Source organism: Nycticebus coucang, chromosome 2, assembly GCF_027406575.1.
Source record: "Nycticebus coucang isolate mNycCou1 chromosome 2, mNycCou1.pri, whole genome shotgun sequence".
Lineage (NCBI taxonomy): Eukaryota > Metazoa > Chordata > Mammalia > Primates > Lorisidae > Nycticebus > Nycticebus coucang.
In genome coordinates, this window is record NC_069781.1 from 131,813,941 (window position 1) to 131,838,327 (window position 24,387).

The 24,387-nt window shown below is 40.6% G+C and overlaps 1 protein-coding gene across 3 annotated transcripts in view; it reads right to left on the minus strand.

Annotated features, from left to right (window-relative positions):
- The window catches only part of PCSK6 (proprotein convertase subtilisin/kexin type 6), a 208,581-nt gene that overhangs the window by 37,387 nt on the left and 146,807 nt on the right, over window positions 1-24,387 (minus strand). For all 3 annotated transcript variants that reach the window (XM_053581857.1, XM_053581856.1, XM_053581858.1), the window contains exon 13: window positions 21,907-22,043. In XM_053581857.1, coding sequence (XP_053437832.1) covers window positions 21,907-22,043 — 137 coding nt within the window. The remainder of the gene's footprint in view (window positions 1-21,906; window positions 22,044-24,387) is intronic.

The window sequence follows — 24,387 nt, forward strand, 5'->3', positions numbered from 1 at the left end:
TGTATCTATGTTCTTCAGTGAGATGGGCCGAAAATTCTCCATTCTTACATGGGCTGTTGGGATCCAATACCAAGGATATATTGGCTTAATTAAACTCAAATCAATAGGGGACAGTTTGCCTCCTTTCCTACTGTCTAGAAGAGTTAATGGAACATGGACATTATTTCTTCCATTTAAATGTTTAGCAGAATTTGCCAGCAAATCTGTCTGGTCTTGAGTTTTCTTTTAAAGTATAGAATCAATTTCCTTAATAGGACATTTAAAATTTTTACTTCAACTTATGTCAATTTTGTTGAGTTGTATTTTTTCTTGGAATTTGTTCATTTCACTTGAAATTTTCTTTTGTCAAAAGTTGTTTATAATAAACTCATACTAATGGTTACTAGGATCCATAATACTGTTCTTTTCATTCCTGAAATTATATATTCTCAGTTTTTTCCTTCACTAGTCTTCTTAGAAGGACCAATGATCAATTTTATTAGTTTCTTCAAATAACTAACTTATGGCTTTATTGATTTATTTTAAAAATTCCTTCGTTCTGGGCGGCGCCTGTGGCTCAAGGAGTAGGGCGCCGGTCCCATATGCTGGAGGTGGCAGGTTCAAACCTAGCCCCGGCCAAAAACCAAAAAAAAAAAAAAAAAATTCCTTCGTTCTGCATTCTTTGAGTTTATGTTGTTAGTCTTTTCCCTTTTCCTATCATCCTAAGGATGCTTAGCACATCAATTTCCAGCCTTTTCTCTTTTCTAGCATAAGCAAATTTCTCTCTCATCCTTACTCTAATGCAGCATTGTCCTTATTTGGATATTGAGTATTTTCAACATCATTCAGTAGTAAATATTTTGTAATATAAATTATGTATTTTTCTTTGATACATGAGTTGTTCAAAGTGTTTTGTAATTTTCAAACGTATGGGAATATTCTAATTATCTTTTTTGTTTTGATTTCTAACTTAAATGTTAGAACAGGGTTTATATACTACTAATTCTTGGAAATACACTGAAGCTTGCCAAATGACCCACTATGTGTCTAATTTTCCTTTCTTTTCTTTTCTTTTTTTTTTTGAGACAAAGTCTCAAGCTGTCATCCTGGGTAGAATGCTGTGGCATTAGAGCTCACAGCAACCTCCAACTTCTGGGCTCAAGCGATTCTCCTGCCTCAGCCTCCCAAGTAGGTGGGACTATAGGTGCCTGCCACAACACCCGACTATTTTTTGGTTGCAGCCATCATTGTTGTTTTGTGGGCCCACGCTGGATTTGAACCCGCCAGCTCAGGTGTATGTGGCTGGTGACTTAGCTGCTTGAGCCACAGGCGCCGAGCTATGTGTCCAATTTTCATAAATCTTCCATTTACGCTTGAAAAGCCAGTATCTTCTTCTGTTGTTGGGCATGGTGTTTCAACATGTCCATTTCACCTAAATTGTTTTGATAGTTGCATTTTATATCCTTACAGACCTCTACTGTTTTATCCAATGTATTTGAGGTATGCTAAATTTCCTCCTGATGTATGAGTTTACCTTTTTATCTTTGTAGTTTGTTTTTTTGTTTTTTTTTTTTTTAGAGACAGAGTCTTACTATGTCACCCTTGGTTGAGTGCCATGAAGTCACAGCTCACAGCAACCTCCAACTTTCGGGTTAAGCAATTCTCTTGTCTCAGCCTCCCAAGTAGCTGGGACTACAGATGCTCACCACAACGCCCGGCTATTTTGTTGTTGTTGTTGTCACTGTTGTTTGGTGGGCCTGGACTGGACTCAAACCCTCCAGCCATGGTGTATGTGGCTGGCACCCTAGCCGCAGAGCTACAGGTGCCGAGCCTATCTTTATAGTTTTAACAAGCTTTTGCTGTATATATTTAAAGGCTATGTTATAAACTGCATAAAATATTAGAAGTGGAACTTCCAGAATTGAACCAAATCCATTGATACAGATGACTTCTCTACATGTTGATATGTGTACATACATAGAGCTATATACAAAGCGCTAATTATTCTTTTTGCCATAACATTTCTGTTTGTCTGATGTAAATACTGGTGTACCAGTTTACTTTTTGTAATTTACCTAGTGCACCTTTTCTAATCTACTTTATTTTTAATTTTTCTGTTTTTTAATTTTAGTTATCTTTCTTGTGTACAGTTATAAAAGTCAGTTCCAGCAGGAAGCAGATAGCATAATTACATTAGGGTTATGTAATTACACTAACCCCCAAGGAGTCTTTAATAAACAGACTATCTACAAAGGTGTGAGCAGAGGGTAACAAAGTCACAGAGGAAGGTATAATCCCTGGGGCTAGTGTTCCACAGGTAAAGGTGAAATATGCCCTGAAAGGATGGTGACTGCTCAAGGACTACAGCAGCACGCTTCAATGTTTTTTTTAATCTCATGATACAGTTAAACTTCTGCAGCACATTTAAATTACATTGATCAAAAATAACAGTAAAAAAAGAATATGCTCAGTATGCTTTGAATGTCTTTCAAAAATAATTTAATGAATGATCTTTAAAAATGTTCATGGTACACCAACGTGCCATGGCACACTAGTTGAAAAATCACTGGAATAGAGGGAAAAATAACTCATAGATAATCATCTCTCCTTCTTTCCCCTGTCATATGGAGCTTCCTCTTGGTTGAACTCAACCATAACATAGGCAAGGGAGGCTACGGGGTGCAAAAGAATAGAGAATGGATATGGAGGGTAAAAGAAATATGGCTGTGCAAGTCCAGTGGCTCATACCTGTAATCTCAGTGCTTCAGGAGGTTGAGGCAGGAGGATTGCTTAAAGCCAGAAGTTTGAGAACGGCTTGGGCAACATCTTTGTAAAACGGGAAGGAAAAGGGAAAGAGAAAGGGAAAGGGTAAAGAAAAGAAAAGAAGAAAGAAAGATGCCTGGCACTACAGCAAATACATCTGGAAAAAAATATCCAGGATGACAATCTCTTTCTTTTAAGAGGACTAATGAGTTTATTTGCCTTGACTGAAACTACTGATGTTGTTGGACTTATTTTTGAGCACGTGTTTTAGGTATTTCAGTTGCACAGATTTTCTGAGTCTTTTTCTATTCTTTGGTGCCTCTGAGATCCTAGTGTTATGAGGTCTGCTATGATACTCTTTTCCCTAGGTGGGCTCCACAGACTTAGCAAATTCCTGAAAACAAAATCTGGTATCACTATTCCATTCACTTCATTGGCTAAATTCTTTTCTGTGGGAAAGAGATTTCAAACTTGGTCTTCTGTATTGTTGCAAACAGAACTCTGAAACATCTTTTTTTAACACTTCAATTTTCTCTTTGTTTTAGAGAAATTTGTTAGCAATTTATTAGAAGAAAATTTAGATTGCTTTATACTAAAAAAAAAAAAAAAAGCCAGATTATGAAGAAAATCAAATCATAAGTGAACAGGAAAATTTTTTTTAAAGGAAATAATTATCAAAACTTGGGGGAGGAGGCATTCAAGATTATTTTAAAAAAATCAAATGCCAAACACGCCATAAAAAATATTTATAGGAGGAATTAGAGCAAGATGGTGGCCGAGTAACAGCTTCCTTGCAACTGGGCACAGTGAGTTTGGGGAGACAAGACTCCAGGCATCTCTGGCTGGTGGGATCTGCCTACAATCATCCCTTTGAGGACACAGGGAGTCAGCGAAAGACTTTTGGACCCCAAGAGGAGGACAAAAACTGTGGAAAACTGGCAAGTGGTTGCATGTGTTCATTCGGTCTAATCCCGCTGGCAGCTGTAAATTCAGCAGCAATGAGATTGCAAACTGGAAAGGCCTTACCTGTGAGCTGTTATGGTGTTTTTGGACTTGGCACTCAGTTGAACTGCCTTGGGGAGAGCTTGAGCAGGAGTGTGGAGAACTTTGGGCATTGTCTAGGGCCCCAGACTGAGCTGCTGAGCCGGATGGAGCTAATAGTGTTTGGCTGTGGGCCACAGGGAGTCATTGTGAGAGAACTGCCCCAGCAAGCTCTGCCCTCAGGGTCTCAGAGCAAGGATCAGGCGGGAGCTAGTAATCTAGTGACTGAGCAGCCTAAAGGTGGAGATTGAGCCATCTTACAGTCTTAGCCCTCAGGAGCAGAGTGAGATGGGTTTTGGCACACTGGGTAAGTGGATAGCCACTCAGCACTGATCCCAGTGACAAGCATTTTCCTGGGAAAGCTTCTGCTTACCAAGTCTAGCAGTTTCAAGTGCCTTTTAAGAGGGCTGAGGAGAGATTTAGGCTCTCCACCCTGTGGAGTTTGAGAAATCATCAGAGGCCTTCAGTCATATCAGCATTGTGATTAACATTTCATACCCCAGAAGATCACCTGTTGCCCAGACAATATTCAGCAAGAAATATATACTACTTTGTTTTTATTTTTATTGTTGTTGTTGTTATTGTTGTTTTGTTTTTTAATTTTAACCTTTTCCCTATAGATTTTTCTTTCTTTCTTTATTTTCTTTCTCCATTTTTCTAGTTTAAATATAATTTCCCTTTGTTGCCTTTTTTAGTAATTAGAACTTCATTTTTGCTAGTATTTCTTATTTTAGTATTTTTGCTAGTATTTCCCCCCCAGTTTTTTGTTCGCCTGTTTTTGGTTTGATTTATAGCATTTTTGTCTTTCCTCTCTACTTGGTGGAGGTGGGGTACTGTGTCTGAACAGGCTAGCAAAGGGCTGCCGACCTCAAGGGAACCACCCAACCCAGCACCTCCAGGGTTTGGAGGTTTTTTAAGGTTGGGTCAAAGTACCCTACTGTACACCTATATTTCTCTGTCTCCCTCTTTCTGTGCCTCTCTTTGTTTTTTTGGTAAATATTCCCTTGACACCCCCTCTCCTTTTTCTTTTTTCTTTTCTTTCTTTCTTTTTCTTTTTTTATTCTTTCTTTTATCCCTTCTTGTTCTTCAACCTTCTTATCCTTCTGGTCCTGTACCAAAAGGACTCATCAAAACCCTAGTCCAGAGGCATGGCAATTTAAAAAGCAAGAGGAAGTGAAAGGAAAATTAGGGCAAAGAAACAGATAAAAGAAATCACTCATGAGGAAGAATCAGCAGAACACTCCTGGCAACATGAAGAACCAGTCCAGAGAAACCCCTCCAAGGGACCATGAGGTAACTACTACAGAGGATTCCACCTATAAAGAAATGTTAGGAATGACAGAAAGGGAATTTAGAATACGCATGATGAAAATAATGAAGGAAATAATGGAAACAATGAAGGAAACTGCTGATGAAGTAACCAAAAGGAAATCCAAAAACAGAATCAAATAAGAGATGAACGATATGAAGAATATAGAAAGGATATAGCAGACCTGAAGGAACTGAAACAGTCAATTAGGGAACTTAAAGATGCAACAGAAAGTATCAACAACAGACTAGACCAGGTAGAAGAAAGAATTTCAGAGGTAGAGGACAAAGCTCTTGAGATAACTCATATAGTTAAAGAGACAGAAAAGAAGAGAGAAAAAGCAGAACGTTCACTGACAGAATTATGGGACTTTATGAAGCGTTCAAACATATTAGTTATAGGTATCCCAGAAGGGGAAGAAGAATGCCCCAGGAGAATGAAAGCCTATAGGGGCAAATCCATCAAGATGACTGCAGACTTCTCTAATAAAACTTTCCAAGCAAAAAGACAATGGTCATCTACCTTTAATCTACTTAAACAGAACAATTTCCAGCCTAGAATTCTATATCCTGCTAAGCTAAGCTTTGAAATTGACAGAGAAATCGAATCATTTTCGGATATACAAACATTGAGGAAATTCCCCATAACAAGACCAGCTCTACAGGAAATACTTCAACCTGTTCGGCACACTGACCATCACAATGGATCATCAGCAAAGTAATAATTCAGCAATTAAAGGACAGAACCTAACTTCCACACTGATGTAAAAGATAAAACTAAGCCATGAACTCTCACAAAATAAGATGAATAGAACACTGCCACACTTATCAATTATCTCAATAAATGTTAATGGCTTGAATTCCCCACTGAAGAGACATAGATTGGCTGACTGGATTAAAAAACACAAGCCATCCATTTGCTGTCTGCAGGAAACACACCTGGCTTCAATTAAAACTCTGAGTTAAGGGTTGGAAGACAATTTTAACTCAGATCACAAGGCACTAAAGGTGGCACAAGGCATCTAAAGGCACTATTCGAAAAACAGAAAGAGAGCACATCAACAAACTCACAAGCCATCTTATGGAATTGGAAAAAGAAGAATAATCTAAGCCTAAACCCAGTAGAAGAAAAGAAATATCCAAAATTAAATCAGAGACCAATGAAATTAAAAACAAAAGAATCATTCAGAAAATTAATGAAACAAGGAATTGTTTTTTTTTTTGAAAAAATAAATAAAATAGATAAACCTTTGGCCAGACTAACTAGAAACAGAAAAGTAAAATCTCTAGTAACCTCAATCAGAAATGAAAAAGGGGAAATAACAAATGATGCCACAGAGATATAAGAGATCATCTGCAAATACTACCAGAAACTCTAGGCCCAGAAATTTGACAATGTGAAGGAAATGGATCAATATTTGGAATCACACCCACTCCCCAGACTTAGCCAGGAAGAAATAGAACTCCTGAACAGACCAATTTCAAGCACTGAGATTAAAGAAACAATAAAAAAGCTTCCAACAAAAAAATGCCCTGGTCCAGATGGCTTCACATCAGAATTCCATCAAATCTTCAAGGAAAACCTTATTTTCATACTGCAGAAATTATTGCAAAAAATTGAAGAGGAAGGAATCTTCCCCAACACGTTCTACGAAGCAAACATCACCCTGATACCAAAACCAGGAAAGGACCCAACTAAAAAGGAAAATTTCAGACCAATTTCACTCATGAACATAGATGCAAAAATTCTCAACAAAATTCTAGCCAATAGATTACAGCTTATCATCAAAAAAGTCATACATCATGATCAAGAAGGTTTCATCCCAGGATGCAAGGCTGCTTTAACATACACAAGTCCATAAACATTATCCACCATATTAACAGAGGCAAAATGAAAGACCATATGATTCTCAACAGATGCAGAAAAAGCATTCAATAAAATCCAGCATCCTTTTCTATTAGATCACTGAAGAGTATAGGCATAGGTGCCACATTTCTGAAACTGACTGAAGCTATCTATGACAAACCCACAGCTAATATTTTACTGAATGGAGTAAAACTGAAAGCTTTTCCTCTTAGAACTGGAACCAGACAAGGTTGTCTTCTGTCATCATTACTATTCAACACAGTGCTGGAAGTTCTAGTCAATAAAATTAGGTAAGACAAGGAAATAAAGGGCATCCAAATGGGAGCAGAGGACGTTAAACTCTCCCTCTTTGCTGATGATATGATCTTATACTTAGAGAACCCCAAAGATTCAACCACAAGACTCCTGGAAGTCATCAAAAAATAGAGTAATGTCTCAGGATATAAAATCAATGTCCACAAGTCAGTAGCCTTTGTATACACCAACAACAGTCAAGATGAGAAGCTAGTTAAGGACACATCTCCCTTCACCATAGTTTCAAAGAAAATGAAACACCTAGGAATATACCTAACAAAAGAGGTAAAGGACCTCTATAAAGAAAATTATGAAATCCTCAGAAAGGAAATAGAGGATATTAACAAATGGAAGAACATACCATGCTCATGGATGGGAAGAATCAACATTGTTAAAATGTCTATACTTCCCAAAGCAATCTACCTATTCAATGCCATTCCTATTAAAATACCAACATCATACTTTCAAGATTTGGAAAAAATGATTCTGCGTTTTGTATGGAACCAGAAAAAACCCCGTATAGCTAAGGCAGTCCTTAGTAATAAAAATAAAGCAAGGGGCATCAGCATACCAGATTTTAGGCTGTACTACAAAGCCACAGTGGTCAAGACAGCATGGTACTGGCACAAAAATAGAGACACAAACATTTGAAATTGAATAGAAAACCAGGAAATGAAACTAACACCTTAAAACTACCTAATCTTTGATAAACCAAACAAGAACATACCTTGGGGGAAAGACTTCCTATTCAATAAATGGTGCTGGGAGAACTGGATATCCACATGTCAAAGACTGAAACTGGACTCACATCTTTCTCCACTCAACAAAAATTGATTCAAGATGGATAAGGGACTTAAAGCTAAGGCATGAAAGAATAAAAATCCTCAAAGAAAGCATTCGAAATACACTGGAAGATATTGGCCTGGGGAAAGACTTCATGAAGAAGACTGCCATGGCTATTGCAACAACAACAATAAACAAAAATAAACAAATGGGACTTCATTAAACTGAAAAGCTTCTGTACAGCTAAGGAGATAACAACCAAAGCCAATAGACAACCTACACAATGGGAAAGGATATTTGCATATTTTCAATCAGACAAAAGCTTGATAACTAGAATCTATAGAGAACTCAAATTAATCCACATGAAAAAAGCCAACAATCCCATATATCAATAGGCAAGAGACATGAATAGAACCTTCTCTAAAGAAGACAGACAAATGGCTAACAAACATACGAAAAAATGTTCATCATCCCTATCTATTAGAGAATGCAAATCAAAACCACCCATCTAACCCCAGTGAGAATGGCCCACATCCCAAAATCCCAAAATTGCAGATGCTGGCGTGGATGTGGAGGGAAGGGAACACTTTTACACTGCTGGTGGGACTGCAAACTAATACAACCTTTTTGGAAGGAAGTATGGAGAAACCTCAAAGAACTCAAGATAGACTTCCCATTTGATCCTGTAATCCCATTACTGGGCATCTACCCAGAAGGAAAAAATTCCTTTTATCATAAGGACACTTGCACTAGGCTGTTTATTGCAGCTCAATTTACAATCGCCAAAATGTGGAAACAGCCTAAATGCCCACCAACTCAGGAATGGATTAACAAGCTGTGGTATATATACACCATGGAATACTATTCAGCAATTAAAAAAAATGGAGACTTTACAGTCTTTGTATTAACCTGGATGGAAGTGGAACATGTTAGTTTTAGTAAAGCTTCACAAGAATGGAGAAGCATAAATCCTATGTACTCAATTTTGATATGAAGACAATTAATGACAATTAAGGACATGGTGGGGGGGAAGGGGAGAGCAGAGAGAGAAAGAAGGAGGGAGGGGTGGGGAAAGGAAGAGCAGAAAGAGGGAAGGAGGGAGGGGGTGGGGCCTTGGTGTGTGCCACACCTTTTGGGGGCAAGACACGATTGCAAGAGGGACTTTGCCTAACAAATGCAATCAGTGTAACCTGGTTTCTTGTACCCTCAATGAATCCCCAACAATAAAAAATATATATATTTACAGGAACTACAACACATAAAGGGTTATATTACATCTACATTTTACACTTAATATATAAACTACTTTTGGATATATGTATGGAACACAGACTTATCTGTTAACAAGACTGAGATCTCTTAGGATAGACAGAAAGGGCAATTTTCTTTCTTTTTTTTTTTATTTTTGAGACAGAATCTTACTTTATCGCCCTCGGTAGAGTGCTGTAGTGTCACAGCTCACAGTAATCTCCAGCTCTTGGGCTTAGGCTATTCTCTTGCCTCAGCCTCCCGAGTAGCTGGGACTATAGGCACCTGCCACAATTCTTGGCTATTTTTTGTTGAAGTTTGGCTGGGGCCAGGTTCTAACCCACCACCTTCAGAATATGGAGCTGGCGTCCTACTCACTGAGCCACAGGCACAGCCCAGAAAGGGCAATTTTCAAAACAAAAGCACACTTGTACATAAACATTTGAAAAAGCGTTTGCCCTCATTAGAAATGATTGCAGTGCAAATTAAGGAAAGCTATCATCTATCCTCTGTAGAACTGGCAGATGAGTGTGCCCACCCATTCCCAGCAAGACTATAAATTGGTTCAACTAGTTCAAAAAGCAAATTGGCAATATGTATCAAAAGCAGGTGTATTTGCTATTTCCAGCTCTTCTTTCTTCCAGAAATTTTACTCTAGTGAACGATCTCAAAGAAAAACTGTAAATTTAGAAGAAAGCTTTCTGTATGAAGTTGTCCATTTATAATAGTGGGGTGGGGGGGAAACAAAAAGAAAAAAGAAAACAAACTACATATCTAACAATAGAGAGGCTTAAATAAATTATGGCACTTGCACTTGAAGTATTATAAAACTTATGAAATGCTGCATACAAAGGATACGAAATGACATTAAAATGTTCTTGTGATACAAGGAACTAAAAGAAATACCAAGTTATATAGGCGGCATGATTAGAATTCTGTAAAATCTTAGAGGGAAAGATTACAAATAGAAAAGCTCAGTGAGTAGGGTGCTAGCCACATACACCAAGGCTGGCTAGCGGGTTCGAGCCCAGCCCAGGTCTGCTAAAGAACAATGACAACTGCAACCAAAAAACACCCAGGTGTTGTGGCGGGCACCTGTAGTCCCAGCTACTCGGGAGGCTGAGGCAAGAGAATTGCTTAAGCCCAAGAGCTGGAGGTTGCTGTGAGCTGTGATCCCATGGCACTCTACCGAGAGTGACATAGTGAGACTTTGTCTCAAAAGAAAAAAAAAAAAAGAGAGAAGTACCTGTAGAGATGTATTTTTGAACATGATGTGCTTCTGGAAATAAGTAATAAAGTCAAATGTTTGAAAAGTAAATGGATTAATGTATTCTGGGGCAGATTTGGTTGCCAGGACCCTGAGCTGTACAGACAGCAGGAACTTCCAGGAGTACTCTGTTCCTAAATGCTGACCGAGGATGCCTCAGAAAGGGGTTTTAGGAGAGCTTTTCCTCATATCTATTTGTCATTTTCACTTTCATCAATATTTTGTATTTTATTTGCAAAAATTCAATATGAGGGGAGACAATCAATATCTTTTTGTTACCTTTGCTCTCAGGTGATACAGAACCTGAAAGCAAGTTCAATACTTGCTCTGGCAGTCCTGGCTACCAAATCTGTCCCAGAATACATGAATGCATTTACTTTTTGAACATTTGACTTTACTTATTTCTAGAAACACATCATGTTCAAACAGGTAATGTCTCTATAGGTAATTCTATTTGGTATACACAATACACAACTAAACAATACTGTGATTCATAAATGTGCACAGTAGCCATTAGTTACACTCCTCATGGAAATAAGTGGGGAACATATGCTTCTTTTTTCTTGAACTAGAGAGCGTTTGGGGAAAGGCACCATTGTAATAGTCCCATGAAAGAGAAGGGAGGCAAAGAGACCCGCTGCAATATTAATGCAAATGGGGTTAAAAATGGAACTTTGTGACAACTGCATGTATAGTGACTGGAGACCACATCAAGTTCTTGAGTCAGCGGTTCTCAACCTGTGGGTTGTGACCCACAGTAACTGTATTAAAGGGCCACAGCATTAAGGTTGAGAACCGCTGTTTGAGTTCTTTTCCCAGGAAGTGGAAGTGATAGATTAAGCCACCGAACACTGATTGCAGAATTTCAGCTCTTATCTTGGAAATAAAGATTGGCTTGAAACAGATGTCAATAAACACAGATCAAGAATGCAAGCAATAAAATGGGAATAGTTATGCTCTTAGGGGGAAAAAAGGCATATCGGAAAGGGCCACTGACAGGAAATCAAGAATCCATGGAACTTTTCATAATGAAAAAAGGCGCCTGTGGCTCAGTGAGTAGGGCGCCGGCCCCATATGCCGAGGGTGGCGGGTTCAAACCCAGCCCCGGCCAAATTGCAACAAAAAAATAGCCGGGCGTTGTGGCAGGCGCCTGTAGTCCCAGCTGCTCGGGAGGCTGAGGCAAGAGAATCATGTAAGCCCAAGAGTAGAGGTTGCTGTGAGCTGTGTGATGCCACGGCACTCTACCTGAGGGCGGTATGTGAGACTCTGTCTCTACAAAAAAAAAAAAAAGGAAAAAGGAAAAATCAGTTACACAGGAGAGACTAATTTCTTTCCCTGTTATCTGATTATTAAACATTTTACTGAGTATGCACAGTTGCAAAGAGTTGATTTAAATTATGAGTTCCTGATTTACACAAGGCTCATGCTAGCATGTAGTTCTTTCATTCAATCAACCATGGCTTGTTAACTGTGTTCTAAGTGCCAAGTCACCAGGGGAAAGAGCTGAGCCTCCAGTCCTGCACTGTCAAAGGTGGCACAGTTCTAAACTGTACTAGTTCTACACGATGCCTTTGCAATATTTCATTGAAATTGTAAAGCTCTTGTTCACTCTGCCACCTGAATGTGTGTTTTAGCCCAGGCTCAAGGGCTGAGGCTTTACTGGAAGGTGCAACCCCAGGGCAACAAGAGTGGGAGCCAGGGAGGAGCATGAGAGAGAGGGGAAGCGAACATAGGTGGCATGTTCCAAGCTGGCCTCAACAGAACAGGGCAGTTGCTTGGCCAGGGGAGCTATTCCAAATAGGGCTTGTGGGATAGAACTGCCAAAGACTGCCTCTGGGAAGGGGGTCAACTCAATCCCCCTCTCTCTCAACGGGCAAAACTTTCTGGGTTGTATTACCAACCCCTCCAGGCAGCTAGTTGCTGGGGAGGCCAGAAGCCAAGCCTCACCTGGAAGTGGGGAGAAAAGCCACAGCCTCCCAGGTCCTGCAACGGTTGACCTGCCCCAGGAGCCTCTGCCGCCTCCACCTGTGTGGGCACAACCCACTCAGCCATGCTGAAGTCCAGCCTGCACCACAGGGGATGGGGGAACCAGAGGAAGTGAGGGCTAGACCCTTCACCAGGCAAGAGGCAAGGCCCAGGGGCTGCAGGGCTGAGCCTATCTAGGAAGGCACTTAATGGGGCCAGTATGACATTTATGGAGTAAAATGTAATCAAAATACATGGTTCAAAGTACAAAGCAAGAACCGCCATGAGTAATGTTTGGAAAGAGCCTACTGCCCTGGGCTTTCTCTAGTTTTCCATTCAAGTGAGCACAGCACCTTTGTGAGACATAGATAACAGTACAGGGCAGAGCTGCAGAATTTCGTATGTAACTGGCATGTGTAATTGGTTCCAAGGAAGCTTAATATCAAGAAATACTTACTGGTGTTTCTGCTATGATAGGCATTATAGACATAGGCAGATCATGATTCTGGAATCTTTAAAATGCCTCACAAAGGATTTGTTCATATAACATTTGAACCTTCCTGAGGCCCAGTGAGGCACATACTGTTACTGCCACCAAATACATGCAGAAGCAGAGACAGAGTTTTCACATCTAGACCAGCATGTAGCCAGTTGGAACTCACAGATGACACCTGCCAGATGCTCTCACCATTCTCAAATCCAATTTCTGCCAGTGACTTCAGGGTCTAACTCCAGTATCCATGGTAACCTGGTCTCCTCCCATCATCCTCCTGCTCTTCAGTCAAGTCCACTGGAACTCAGGTCAGGTTTGGTTTCTGCAATGTATCTGTGTCCCTACAGCTTACTCTGCACATTTTGGCAAAAGCACTGACTGGACCTCTTTGAGCTCACTCTAGCTTCCACTTTCAGGCTGGTGGGAAGGAAAGAATCAAAGATGAGTTTCCACAAAAGCAAGTGGGCAATGTCAGATGCATAGAGCTGGGCTCCAAAGATGGCCATGCCACGTGGGCAGCTCTTTCAGGGGATGGACACAAAAGCCACTGAGAGGCCAAAGTAATTCTTGCCTCCCAGCAGTTTCAAAACAGAGCTTTTGGTTAGCAATTTTTGTTTGTTTTGCTTAGAAAAAAAAAAAGGTCACTTAAGAAGAAAAGAGAATAGTCCCAGCTGCTCGGGAGGCTGAGGCAAGAGAATCGCGGAAGCCCAAGAGCTGAGGTTGCTGTGAGCCGTGTGACGCCACGGCACTCTACCGAGGGCAGTAAAGTGAGACTCTGTCTCTACCAAAAAAAAAAAAAAAAAAAAGAAGAAAAGAGAATAGAAATGCACCTGCTGCATTCAAGAGTTGAGTTTTCCATTTGGGCCAGGTAACTGGAGGGCAACCCAGTGTGCCTCTGTGCACCAACCCTGGATTCTGTTGCTTCTAAGAGCCTGAGTTCCCCAGAGGTCACAGCCAGTTTGATCTTCCTCAAAGGTGTTGAGGCAGGTCTCTTACAGTTACTATGGGCTGAGACTCGGCCACAGGGAAAATGGACCAATTCCTAAAGGCTGTGGTAAAACCTGCAAGTACGTACAGCAGCAGGAGGATAGAGGAGATAAAAGGAACCTGAGCTTCCATGACAACCCACTACAGGTTAGGCTGGAGATGTTCATTCCCATCAGGTGCTCATAACATGCTTATGAGGGATTTATTACTCACAAGGTCTCCCAGCCAGTAGCAGGTGGAGCTGGTATGGCGACCCAGGCCTTTCTGCCTTGATACCCAGGCTGTTTTTCACCAAATCACACTGTGGGCCCAAGTGCAGAATGCCATACATATTCTGATATTTGTTTTATAATCCCTGGTACTTCTGCTTGTTGACTTTCTATCACGATATTTACCTTTTTTGTGTTTTATATTTTCTTCAATTACTACAAAGGTTAACTGTTTTTTTACTGTTTTTTTTTTATGAATTGCCTTTTGAGGCTTTTTGCCTAATTTTTCTAGTGAATGAAGTACTTTAAATATTTCTTAGTGATCTATAAGCACTCTTTATATATTGAGGCTATAACACATTCTAATGCTTTGTGATCATCTAACCTTGCGGGTTAAGATATTAAAGATAAAGAAGGTTTCTGCCTATGTATTCAAATTATTTATACCAAATGTTGTTTTAATTTCTCTCTTTAGAAAACTGACTTTCTAGTATATTGAAAATTTGAATGATGACTACTATTGAGTAAGATTAAATCAGAAAAATAGGTTGATTTATTTAAATAAGCCGTTAAACCAATGGCGATTAGTCCTTCAGTCTTCTGAGTAGAAAAAAACAAATCAATGAAACAAGAGTCCCTAACTGTAATATATAGTTCTGGAGAAAGGACAAGAGCTCTACTTAGGGGGTCTGGCTCTTCATGGATAAACATGGAGTCAGGAGGAGGGAGTAGGGCACTTTGTAAGGTCTGAGCCTTGGTCACACATTGGATACACTCCCCTTGAAGTTCACAAAGACAAAGCTTTGTCTATTCAATTCCAGTGTGCAGTGATATGCAGGGTCTGCCTAGCACTGACTTAATAGAACTCATGGTTAGCATTTTCTGGAACTTTCTGAGCATTTTCAGGAACTTTGTAAACATAGTTTTTATTAAAAATTAAATCATATAACCAATAATCAATTGGTTTTACTGAAAATAAAAGTAACGGCCAGGCATAACGGCTCATGCCTGTAATCTCAGTACTCTGGGGGGCCAATGAGAGTATATTGCCTGAGCTTAGGAGTTCGAGACCAGCCTGAGCTAGAGCAAGATTCTGTCTCTACTAAAAATAGAAAAATCTACCGGGCATAATGGCGGGTGCCTGTAGTCCCAGCTCCTCAGGCAGCTGAGGCAAAAGGATTGCTTGAGCCCAAGAGTTAGAGGTTGCTGTGAGCTATGATGCCATGGCACTCTAGCCTGGGGCAACAGAGTGAGACTGTATCAAAAAAGGAGAGGAGAGGAGAGGAAGGAAGGAAGGAGGGAAAAAACAAAGGTACAAATACTCAAACCTCATCCTGTCCTCATTATTTTATTGTATTTTGTCATTATCTATGCTTTGGGGTTACTCACATCCATTCTATCTAAGCAGCAGCAACATGCCATGATGGTGGCTACTGAATCTCTCCTCCCAACTTGTTTTCAATGCAATCAAGTTGGCAGTTCAAAACTGGCCACAGTGGGACTATTTCTACACAGAAATTGGCAATGCTGCAAATAAAGGCTTATTTTACTATTGATTTTCTGGACTTAAGAAAGCAATGGAGAAAATGTTAAGACCAAAGAGTAAACTAAAAAAAAGTGTTGCCCTATAGCCATTACATTGTGAACAGCATAAAAAACAGAGGAAATGTTCTTCTGGTATTTGAAAACTATCACACAAATCAGCTGGGTAGTTGCTCATGCCACTGATGAATGAATGAAGCTCCAACATTTGTCTTTGTTGTTTATATGACAAAAATATTAACCAACATTGAAGTTGAAAGGACTTACATGAATTTCATGAATTACAACCACAGATTGGTTATGAATACAAAAGTTTGGCAAAAATCAATGAGAACCAATTGGCCATGTGGAATTTATTTATTTATTTAGTTTTTTTTTTTTTTTGAGACAGAGTCTCACTTTGTTGCCCTTGATAGACTGCTGTGGCGTCATAGTTCACAGCAACCTCAAACTCTTGGGCTTAAATGATTCTCTTGCCTCAGTCTCCTGAGTAGCTGGGACTACAGGTGCCCACTACAACACACCCAGCTATTTTTAGAGACAAGGTCTTGCTCTTGCTCAGGCTGGTCTCCAACCTCTGAGCTCAGACAATCCACCTGCCTCGGCCTCCCAGAGTGCTGGGATTACTGGCGTGAACCACCACACCCGGCCTGGTCATATGGAATTTGTAATAGGAAATTGTATCTTCCCAAAGACTCAACCACAAGACTCCTAGAAGTGATCAAAAAATACAGTAATGTTTCAGGATATAAAATCAATGTAGACAAGTCAGTAGCCTTTGTATACGCCAATAACTGTCAAGATGAGAAGCTAATTAAGGACACAACTCCCTTCACCATAGTTTCAAAGAAAATGAAATACCTAGGAATATACCTAATGAAGGAGGTGAAGGACCTCTATAAAGAAAACTATGAAATCCTCAGAAAGGAAATAGCAGAGGATATTAACAAATGGAAGAACATACCATGCTCATGGATGGGAAGAATCAACATTGTTAAAATGTCTATACTTCCCAAAGCAATCTACCTATTCAATGCCATTCCTATTAAAATACCAACATCGTACTTTCAAGATTTGGAAAAAATGATTCTGTGTTTTGTATGGAATCAGAAAAAATCCCGTATAGCTAAGGCAGCTCTTAGTAATAAAAATGAAACTGGGGGCATCAGCATACCAGATTTACGCTGTACTACAAAGCCATAGTGGTCAAGACAGCATGGTATTGGCACAAAAATAAAGACATAGACACTTGGAATCTAATATAAAACCAGGAAATGAAACTAACATCTTACAACCACCTAATCTTCGATAAACCAAACAAGAATATACCTTGGGGGAAAGACTCCCTATTCAATAAATGGTGTTGGGAGAACTGGATATCCACATGTAAAAGACTGAAACTGGACCCACACCTTTCCCCACTCACAAAAATTGATTCAAGATGGATAAATGACTTAAATTTAAGGCACGAAACAATAAAAATCTTCAAAGAAAGCATTCAAAAAACACTGGAAGATACTGGCCTGGGGAAAGACTTCATGAAGAAGACTGCCATGGCTATTGCAACAACAACAAAAATAAACAAATGGGACTTCATTAAACTGAAAAGCTTCTGTACAGCTAAGGAGATAACAACCAAAGCCAATAGACAACCTACACAATGGGAAAGGATATTTGCATATTTTCAATCAGACAAAAGCTTGATAACTAGGATCTATAGAGAACTCAAATTAATCCACATGAAAAAAGCCAACAATCCCATATATCAATGGGCAAGAGACATGAATAGAACCTTCTCTAAAGAAGACAGACGAATGGCTAACCAACATATGAAAAAATGCTCATCATCTCTATATATTAGAGAAATGCAAATCAAAACCACCCTGAGATACCATCTAACCCCAGCGAGAATGACCCACATCACAAAATCTCAAAACTGCAGATGCTGGCGTGGATGTGGAGAAAAGGGAACACTTTTACACTGCTGGTGGGACTGCAAACTAGTACAACCTTTTTGGATGAAAGTATGGAGAAACCTCAAAGCACTCAAGCTAGACCTCCCATTTGATCCTGCAATCCTATTACTGGGCATCTACGCAGAAGGAAAAAAATCCTTTTATCATAAGGACACTTGTACTAGACTGTTTATCGCAGCTCAATTTACAATCACCAAAATGTGGAAACACCCTAAATGCCCACCAACTCAGGAACAGATTAACAAGCTGTGGTATATGTATACCATGGAATTCTATTGAGCCATTAAAAAAAAAAAATGGAGACTTTACATTCTTCGTATTAACCCGGATGGAAGTGGAAGACATTATTCTTAGTTAGTAAAGCATCATCAAGAATGGAGAAGCATGAATCCTATGTACTCAATTTTGATATGAGGACAACTAATGACAATTAAGGTCATGGTGGGGGGGAAGGGGAGAGCAGAGAGAGAAAGAAGGAGGGAGGGGTGGGGAAAGGAAGAGCAGAGAGAGGGAAGGAGGGAGGGGGTGGGGCCTTAGTGTGTGCCACACCTTTTGGGGGCAAGACACCATTGCAAGAGGGACTTTACCTAACAATTGCAATCAGTGTAACCTGGCTTATTGTACCCTTAATGAATTCCCTCCCCCCACCCCGCAAAAAGAAATTGTATCTTGTATTACTTGTAAATTAACTATACATCCTTTGTATCATAAAATTTGTAATAAACTTACACGACACATCTGTATCAACACAGCATTTCCCTCCAAAGCACTGGTTATTAAACATTCACCAGCACATAGGACAAGTGTGTCCATAGGTGGGAAAATGGGGATGGGATGGGATGCCTCAGATAACACACAAACAAACAGCTTTCTTAATTACCAAAAAGCAAAAGACTCAATTCAAGCGCAACAATGTAGTCAGGGCAGAGCTGGAGGCAGTGGGCTCAGTCCTCAGGTCTACCATCTGTTTCTGTAAAGTTACATGAGAACAGAACATTCCTGAAGGTTGACATATACTTTCCATGGCTGTCTTACACTGCAATGGCAGAGGAAGAGTAGCTGTCACAAAGACCAGAAAGCCAAATATACTTACTACCAGTCCTTTACAGAAAGAGTTAGCCAACCCCTTGTCTAGAAAGAAGTAAAAAAAAAAAAAAAAAAAATTTTAAGGCCCATCTATGAATTACATGAGTTTATCCAAAATATTTTATAAATATTTTTTCTAATTTTAATTTTATAATTTTTTTGCCACATGAAAGTTTCTAATTTTATATAAATCTATATATCCATCAAGTTAATTATCTACTTTCCAAATGGTTAGGCAATTGTCCACAACGCTTATTCAACACTGCTTTGTCTCTCTCCCGATTGGAATGCTATCCCCAGTCTAACGCTGTGCCTTTCTGTTTGCCTGTCCACATGGTTCCCTTGACTTACTGGTCTACTCTAGCACCAGAGCCACATTATTTTAATTATTATAGCTTAAAAGTATGTTTAAACATCTACATTAAACTCTTTTAGAATTTCTCTAGCTATTTTCTGTACTCATTCTTCCAGAATAAGCTTTGCAATCATTTGGTAATTCCTCCCACTCCCTTAACTTCACTGTGATATTATGGGGATGGTTTCAAAACGATAGAGTTGTGAAACAGGTATGGCAATGATATCGAATCATCTTATCTGGGAATGCAGTATTCAGGAAAAACCTTTAGAAATCAATAAGCATCTATTCTTCAGTACCTATTGTGTTTTAAATGCTCTGGTGGGTTAAGATTATCAAGAACTGTGCTTGACGTCTGTTGGTCAAAGCAAGTTCTCAGAAGTCCTACTGCTCTCTTAGATCTCAGCCAGGTGAGAAAGACCATCAGGAGACACGCTTTGACTCCTGACCCCATCACCCTGTGGAGGCTCCTAGTTTTTAATATTTCATTTGATTTTTCTTTCTTTCTTTTTTTGTGACAGAGTCTTACTATGTTGCCCTCAGTAAAGTGCTGTGGCATCACAGTTCACAGCAACCTCAAACTCTTGTTAAGTGATTCTCTTGCCTCAGCCTCCCAATTAGCTGGGACTACAGGTGCCCACCACAACGTCTGGCTTTTTTAGGTTGTAGTTGTCATTGTTGTTTGGCAATCCCGGGCTTGGTTTGAACCCGTCAGCTCCAGTGTATGCGGCCAGCACCCTAGTGGCTGAGCTGCAAGTGCCGAGCCTGATTTTTATTTTCTAATTATAATACTTTGAATGAACCCAACAAGAAGTATCCTAAAGAGGTGGTCTAAGATGGCAGACTAGAGACGTTTCCATACAAGCTGCTCTTGGGGAAATTGCAGAGAGAGGACTCCAGCCAGCTCTGGCTGGATTGTCCCACCCAGAAACATCATTCTAGGCACACAGTGAGACAGCTGGGGACTCCAGAGGTCAAGAAGGAGGTCAGGAGCAGTGGAAGGCCAGCAAAAAGGTGGGTGCCTGGGCCACTCCAACAACCAAGCACAGAGACAAGGAAATTTAAGGAGAAGGAGGAAGCAACAGAAATATCCTAAAGCCAGATATGAAAATATGATTGGCCACAGGGCTAAAGGGAATTAATCAGCCTTTAAGGGCTGCTCGTGCTGCCCTGACAGGCCTGGAGAACTTGCCATGGTGGGCTGGAGTAAGGGTAGGCTCTGAGGTCTGAAAATGGGCCCTGAATCTCAGCTCCGCCCCTTACAGATGGGTGAGCTCAGATAGGCTCTTGGGGGGGGAGGCTGGCCTCAGCTTCCTCCTCCATAAAACAAGGATACAAACACTCACAGTAAGACAGTCATGTTAATCCTAATGATGTCAAGCACTTTCCAGATACTATTTCATTTAGCCTTCCCAACCACCCTGTACAGGGGAGGGACCTGAGGCTCAGAGCATGAAAATGACCTGTCTAGGGTGACTGTAGGGAAGGGGCAGACATGATGAGCAGGAAGTTCCAGAGCTTACCTACTGTGCTATGCTGAGTCTTGAAATTTAAGCAAATACATACACACACATATACATGTACACACATACATACACATATACTTAGATATATGTACACATACATAATGCCCACCTATACCCACATGCACACACACATATACATAATGCATGTGTATACGTACCTACACACATACCCATATACACACGTGCATATAGTAAACCCACATGCACACATACCCGTACATAATGCCCAATACCTACATATACCCACCTATCACACACATACTCACGTGTACATTTACACACATACATACAGATATGTACATACCCACGTACATACACATAAATGCCTAATACATGTGTACCCACCTATACACACATACTCACGTGTACATGTACACATATGTATACAGATACGTACATGCACACGAACATAAAAGATGCGCAACATCATCAACCATCAGGGAAATGCAAATCAAAACCACAGACATCACTTCGTATCCACTAGGATGGTTATAATAACTTTAAAAACCCAGAAAATTGTTATTGAGGATATAGAGAGATTGGACCCCTCATACACTGCTGGGAGGAATATAAAATGGTACAGCCATGTGGAAAACAGTTCAGCTGTTTCTCAGAAAATTAAAGAGATTTTACCATATGACACAGCAATTCCAATCCTAGGTGTATACCTAAGAGAAATGAAAACATACATCCGCACTAAAACTAAAACATGAATGCTCAGAGTAGCAATGTTCACAATAGCTAAAAGGTAGAAACAACACAAATGCTCATCACAGGTGAATGGATAAACAAATATGGTATAGCCATACAATGGATAAAATAGCTACAAAAGTAACGCAGCTCTGATGCATACCACAACATGCACAAACCGTGAAGACATCACACCAAGTGAAACAAGCCAGACAGAGGAGGCCACGTACTACGATTTCATTTACATGCAGTGTCTGTAAGACGTAAACCCACAAAGACAGAATGTAGATGAGGGGTTGTCAGGGACTGGGAGGGGAGGGAATGGGGAGCAATTGTGTGTTCCCTTTGGGGGGACAAAAACGTTCTGGAGTTGATAGTGGCGATGATTGCACAATATTGTGAATATACTAAAAGCCACTCAACCGTACACTTTAAAGTAATTAAAATGGCTATTAATTAATGGTCAAAATAATTAATAACAGGATTAAAATTCACAAGTTGTCATGGAATTCCCAAGAGCCACTGACCTTGTTTCTCCGGGTTGCGGACCTGTGATGGCATGTCTTGGATTTCCAATGTCCATTCCCCCTCAGCCTTTTCTCCCCAACAGTGGACAGTCATGAATTCCCAGTTTGTAAACCCTTCATTGGAAAGATCCAGCAATCTGCAATTGAGGATTCAGTGTTAGAAAACGAAGGTCCTCACGCGGGTCCCAGAAGATATAGCTAGTATGAGTGGGTGGAGAGTCCAGCCCAAGGCAGGTTCTCTCCTGCACTGAGGAACTAGACCTTGAAAGATGGAGCAAACCCCTAGGGCAGCAGGGGTGGGAAGAGGGGAGAAGGGGCCTGGCCCTCAGCTGGCATGAGGATGTCAGGTAAAATACTGACTGTTTGCAAACTCTTAGAGCAGAGTGTCTCCTCCAACACCTCCCTAGATCTCCCGAACAAGGCAGGCAGGCCTCATCCAGCCCCATAAGAGATGGGCACACACACACTCAGCAGCGGGCTTCCCCTTCACATACTAATTCATAGAAGAGAGAGATCCCAGGTATACTGGTTTGCTGCAGGTCCAACTGATGGCAACCAGCTCAGCTAGGACTTAATGGGGCATTCGGATTCCCTATTCTAATGTTCTTTCTACCACTAGCAGGTGTTTACAAGGTAATTGAGGACACCCTCGATTCTGCCATTTTCCTGCAGAAGGTGTCTCTTTCCCAGCTTAGGAACTGTCTTACAGGGTCCATGCCCCCAAGGTGCAGATGCTCAAATGCAGACAGGCTGGGCCACAGGACAGCCTTCCACTAAAGCCCAAAGGGTGCTCACAAAGGAAGCCTCTGTAAAATTCTTCTTTGTGGAAGGAATGAAATTTCTATGTTTGTCTTAGAGTCAGCTCTGTGTGCTGTTCTCCAGAAGATATAAATAAAGAAAAAGGAACAACTACTCAAAACTTTTGGGAATAATTCTACCCCTTCATCTCCAGGGCTTGAACAGTTTTAACAGTTGTGTTTGGGGAAGATTGTGATGATAAGCCTGATTGTCTTTTAGTGTGGGTGGGAGGCGCCCTGGCCACGTGTGGGGTTGGAAGAGAGGCCACCCCACCTAGCAAGCATCCCCATCTCCCCCACCTCCTGCAGGTTTTGATGAGCCTCTCTCTGCTCTTCCAGACTGGAAGGTCTTTCCTGTTTGCAAACTCTTAGAGCAGAGTGCTCACCAGGCCCTGGGCCTTGAGCCCTTGTGTTTGGTTCAAACAAAAACAGAAAGCAACTAATTAATCAATTAAGCAACTAACATCCAGTGCTCTCCTTGGAAGGAATTCTCTCTCCTTAGAAGAAACAATTCCAGGTTCTTTTCTCTTACTCTTTCTTTATAGTATAATATTCTACCTCTATTTTAGAATAAAAATAAAAGGTTTTGGGTTTTTTTTTTTTAACATGGAGCTCTTTATTGTTCATCAGAAATTCAGGCCAGTAATCCCAGCACTCTGGGAAGTTGAGGCAGGAGAATTGCTTAAGCCCAAGTGTTTGAGGTTGCAGTGAGTGATGATGACACCACTGCATTCCAGCCTGGGTGATAGAGTAAGACCCTGTCCCAAAAAACAAACAAAGAAATTCAAATATGTAAGTTTTGTCTAATATAAGATTCAATTTCCAATTTGGGGATTCTCTGAACACTCAGCATGCAAACGTTTATTGAGGCAACATTCTTTGCATGGTGCATAGTGGGGCTGGGGGAAGAAACAACTTGTACCTTCTAGGAATTCACAAAGGTCAAGGCTGATTTTAATTCACAGTGCTAAGCTGAACCCGACCCAGTGGGGACAGAATAAAGGACAAACTGTCTTTTAAGTGCTGAGGTTTAAGAATGTGAACTTGCTCTTTGTGAAAAAGTCAGCAACCCAAAAAAGCTGCCAAATCAAGTAAGATGTGAGGTCAGGTAGAAGGTAATTGATTCTAAAACACAAATTCTTGATAGAATCAGAAAATATATCTTAGAAAAAAACAAATTCCCAAGACTCAGGTGACTGCGGCAAGTTTTTAAGTGCTTGATAGCTCAGGTACTGTGCTACCTAGCAAATCCCACAGCTCCCAATAAACCCTGTAGACCTGCTCTCCATGTTCAAGGGGCTCAAAGGCTGGGCAGGGGCAGAGCAGGAGGATGAAAGTTGGAAGGGAAGGGAAACAGAATCAAGCCTGCACCGGTGGGAGGAGGAGGGAGGGAGCGAGGGAGGGGGAAGCTGGGATGCTGGAAGGTTCGCGCAGGTCCAGCAGCCAGACATAAGCAGGACAAAAAGGGCAGCCAGATCTCCGCAACAAGAATGATGCCAAGCTTTTTTATCTATATTATCACATTCAATGTTTGTAACATTCCTAATGTTTACCAATCAGTTAAGCGACATTTTCAGAGGGGAGTAAAGAGAGGCCAAGTGACCAGTTCCTGGGAGCTCAGCTGAGAAATGAAGGAATGGGGTTCACATCCATCAGGGTCACTGCCATATGCTGCCAACCACCC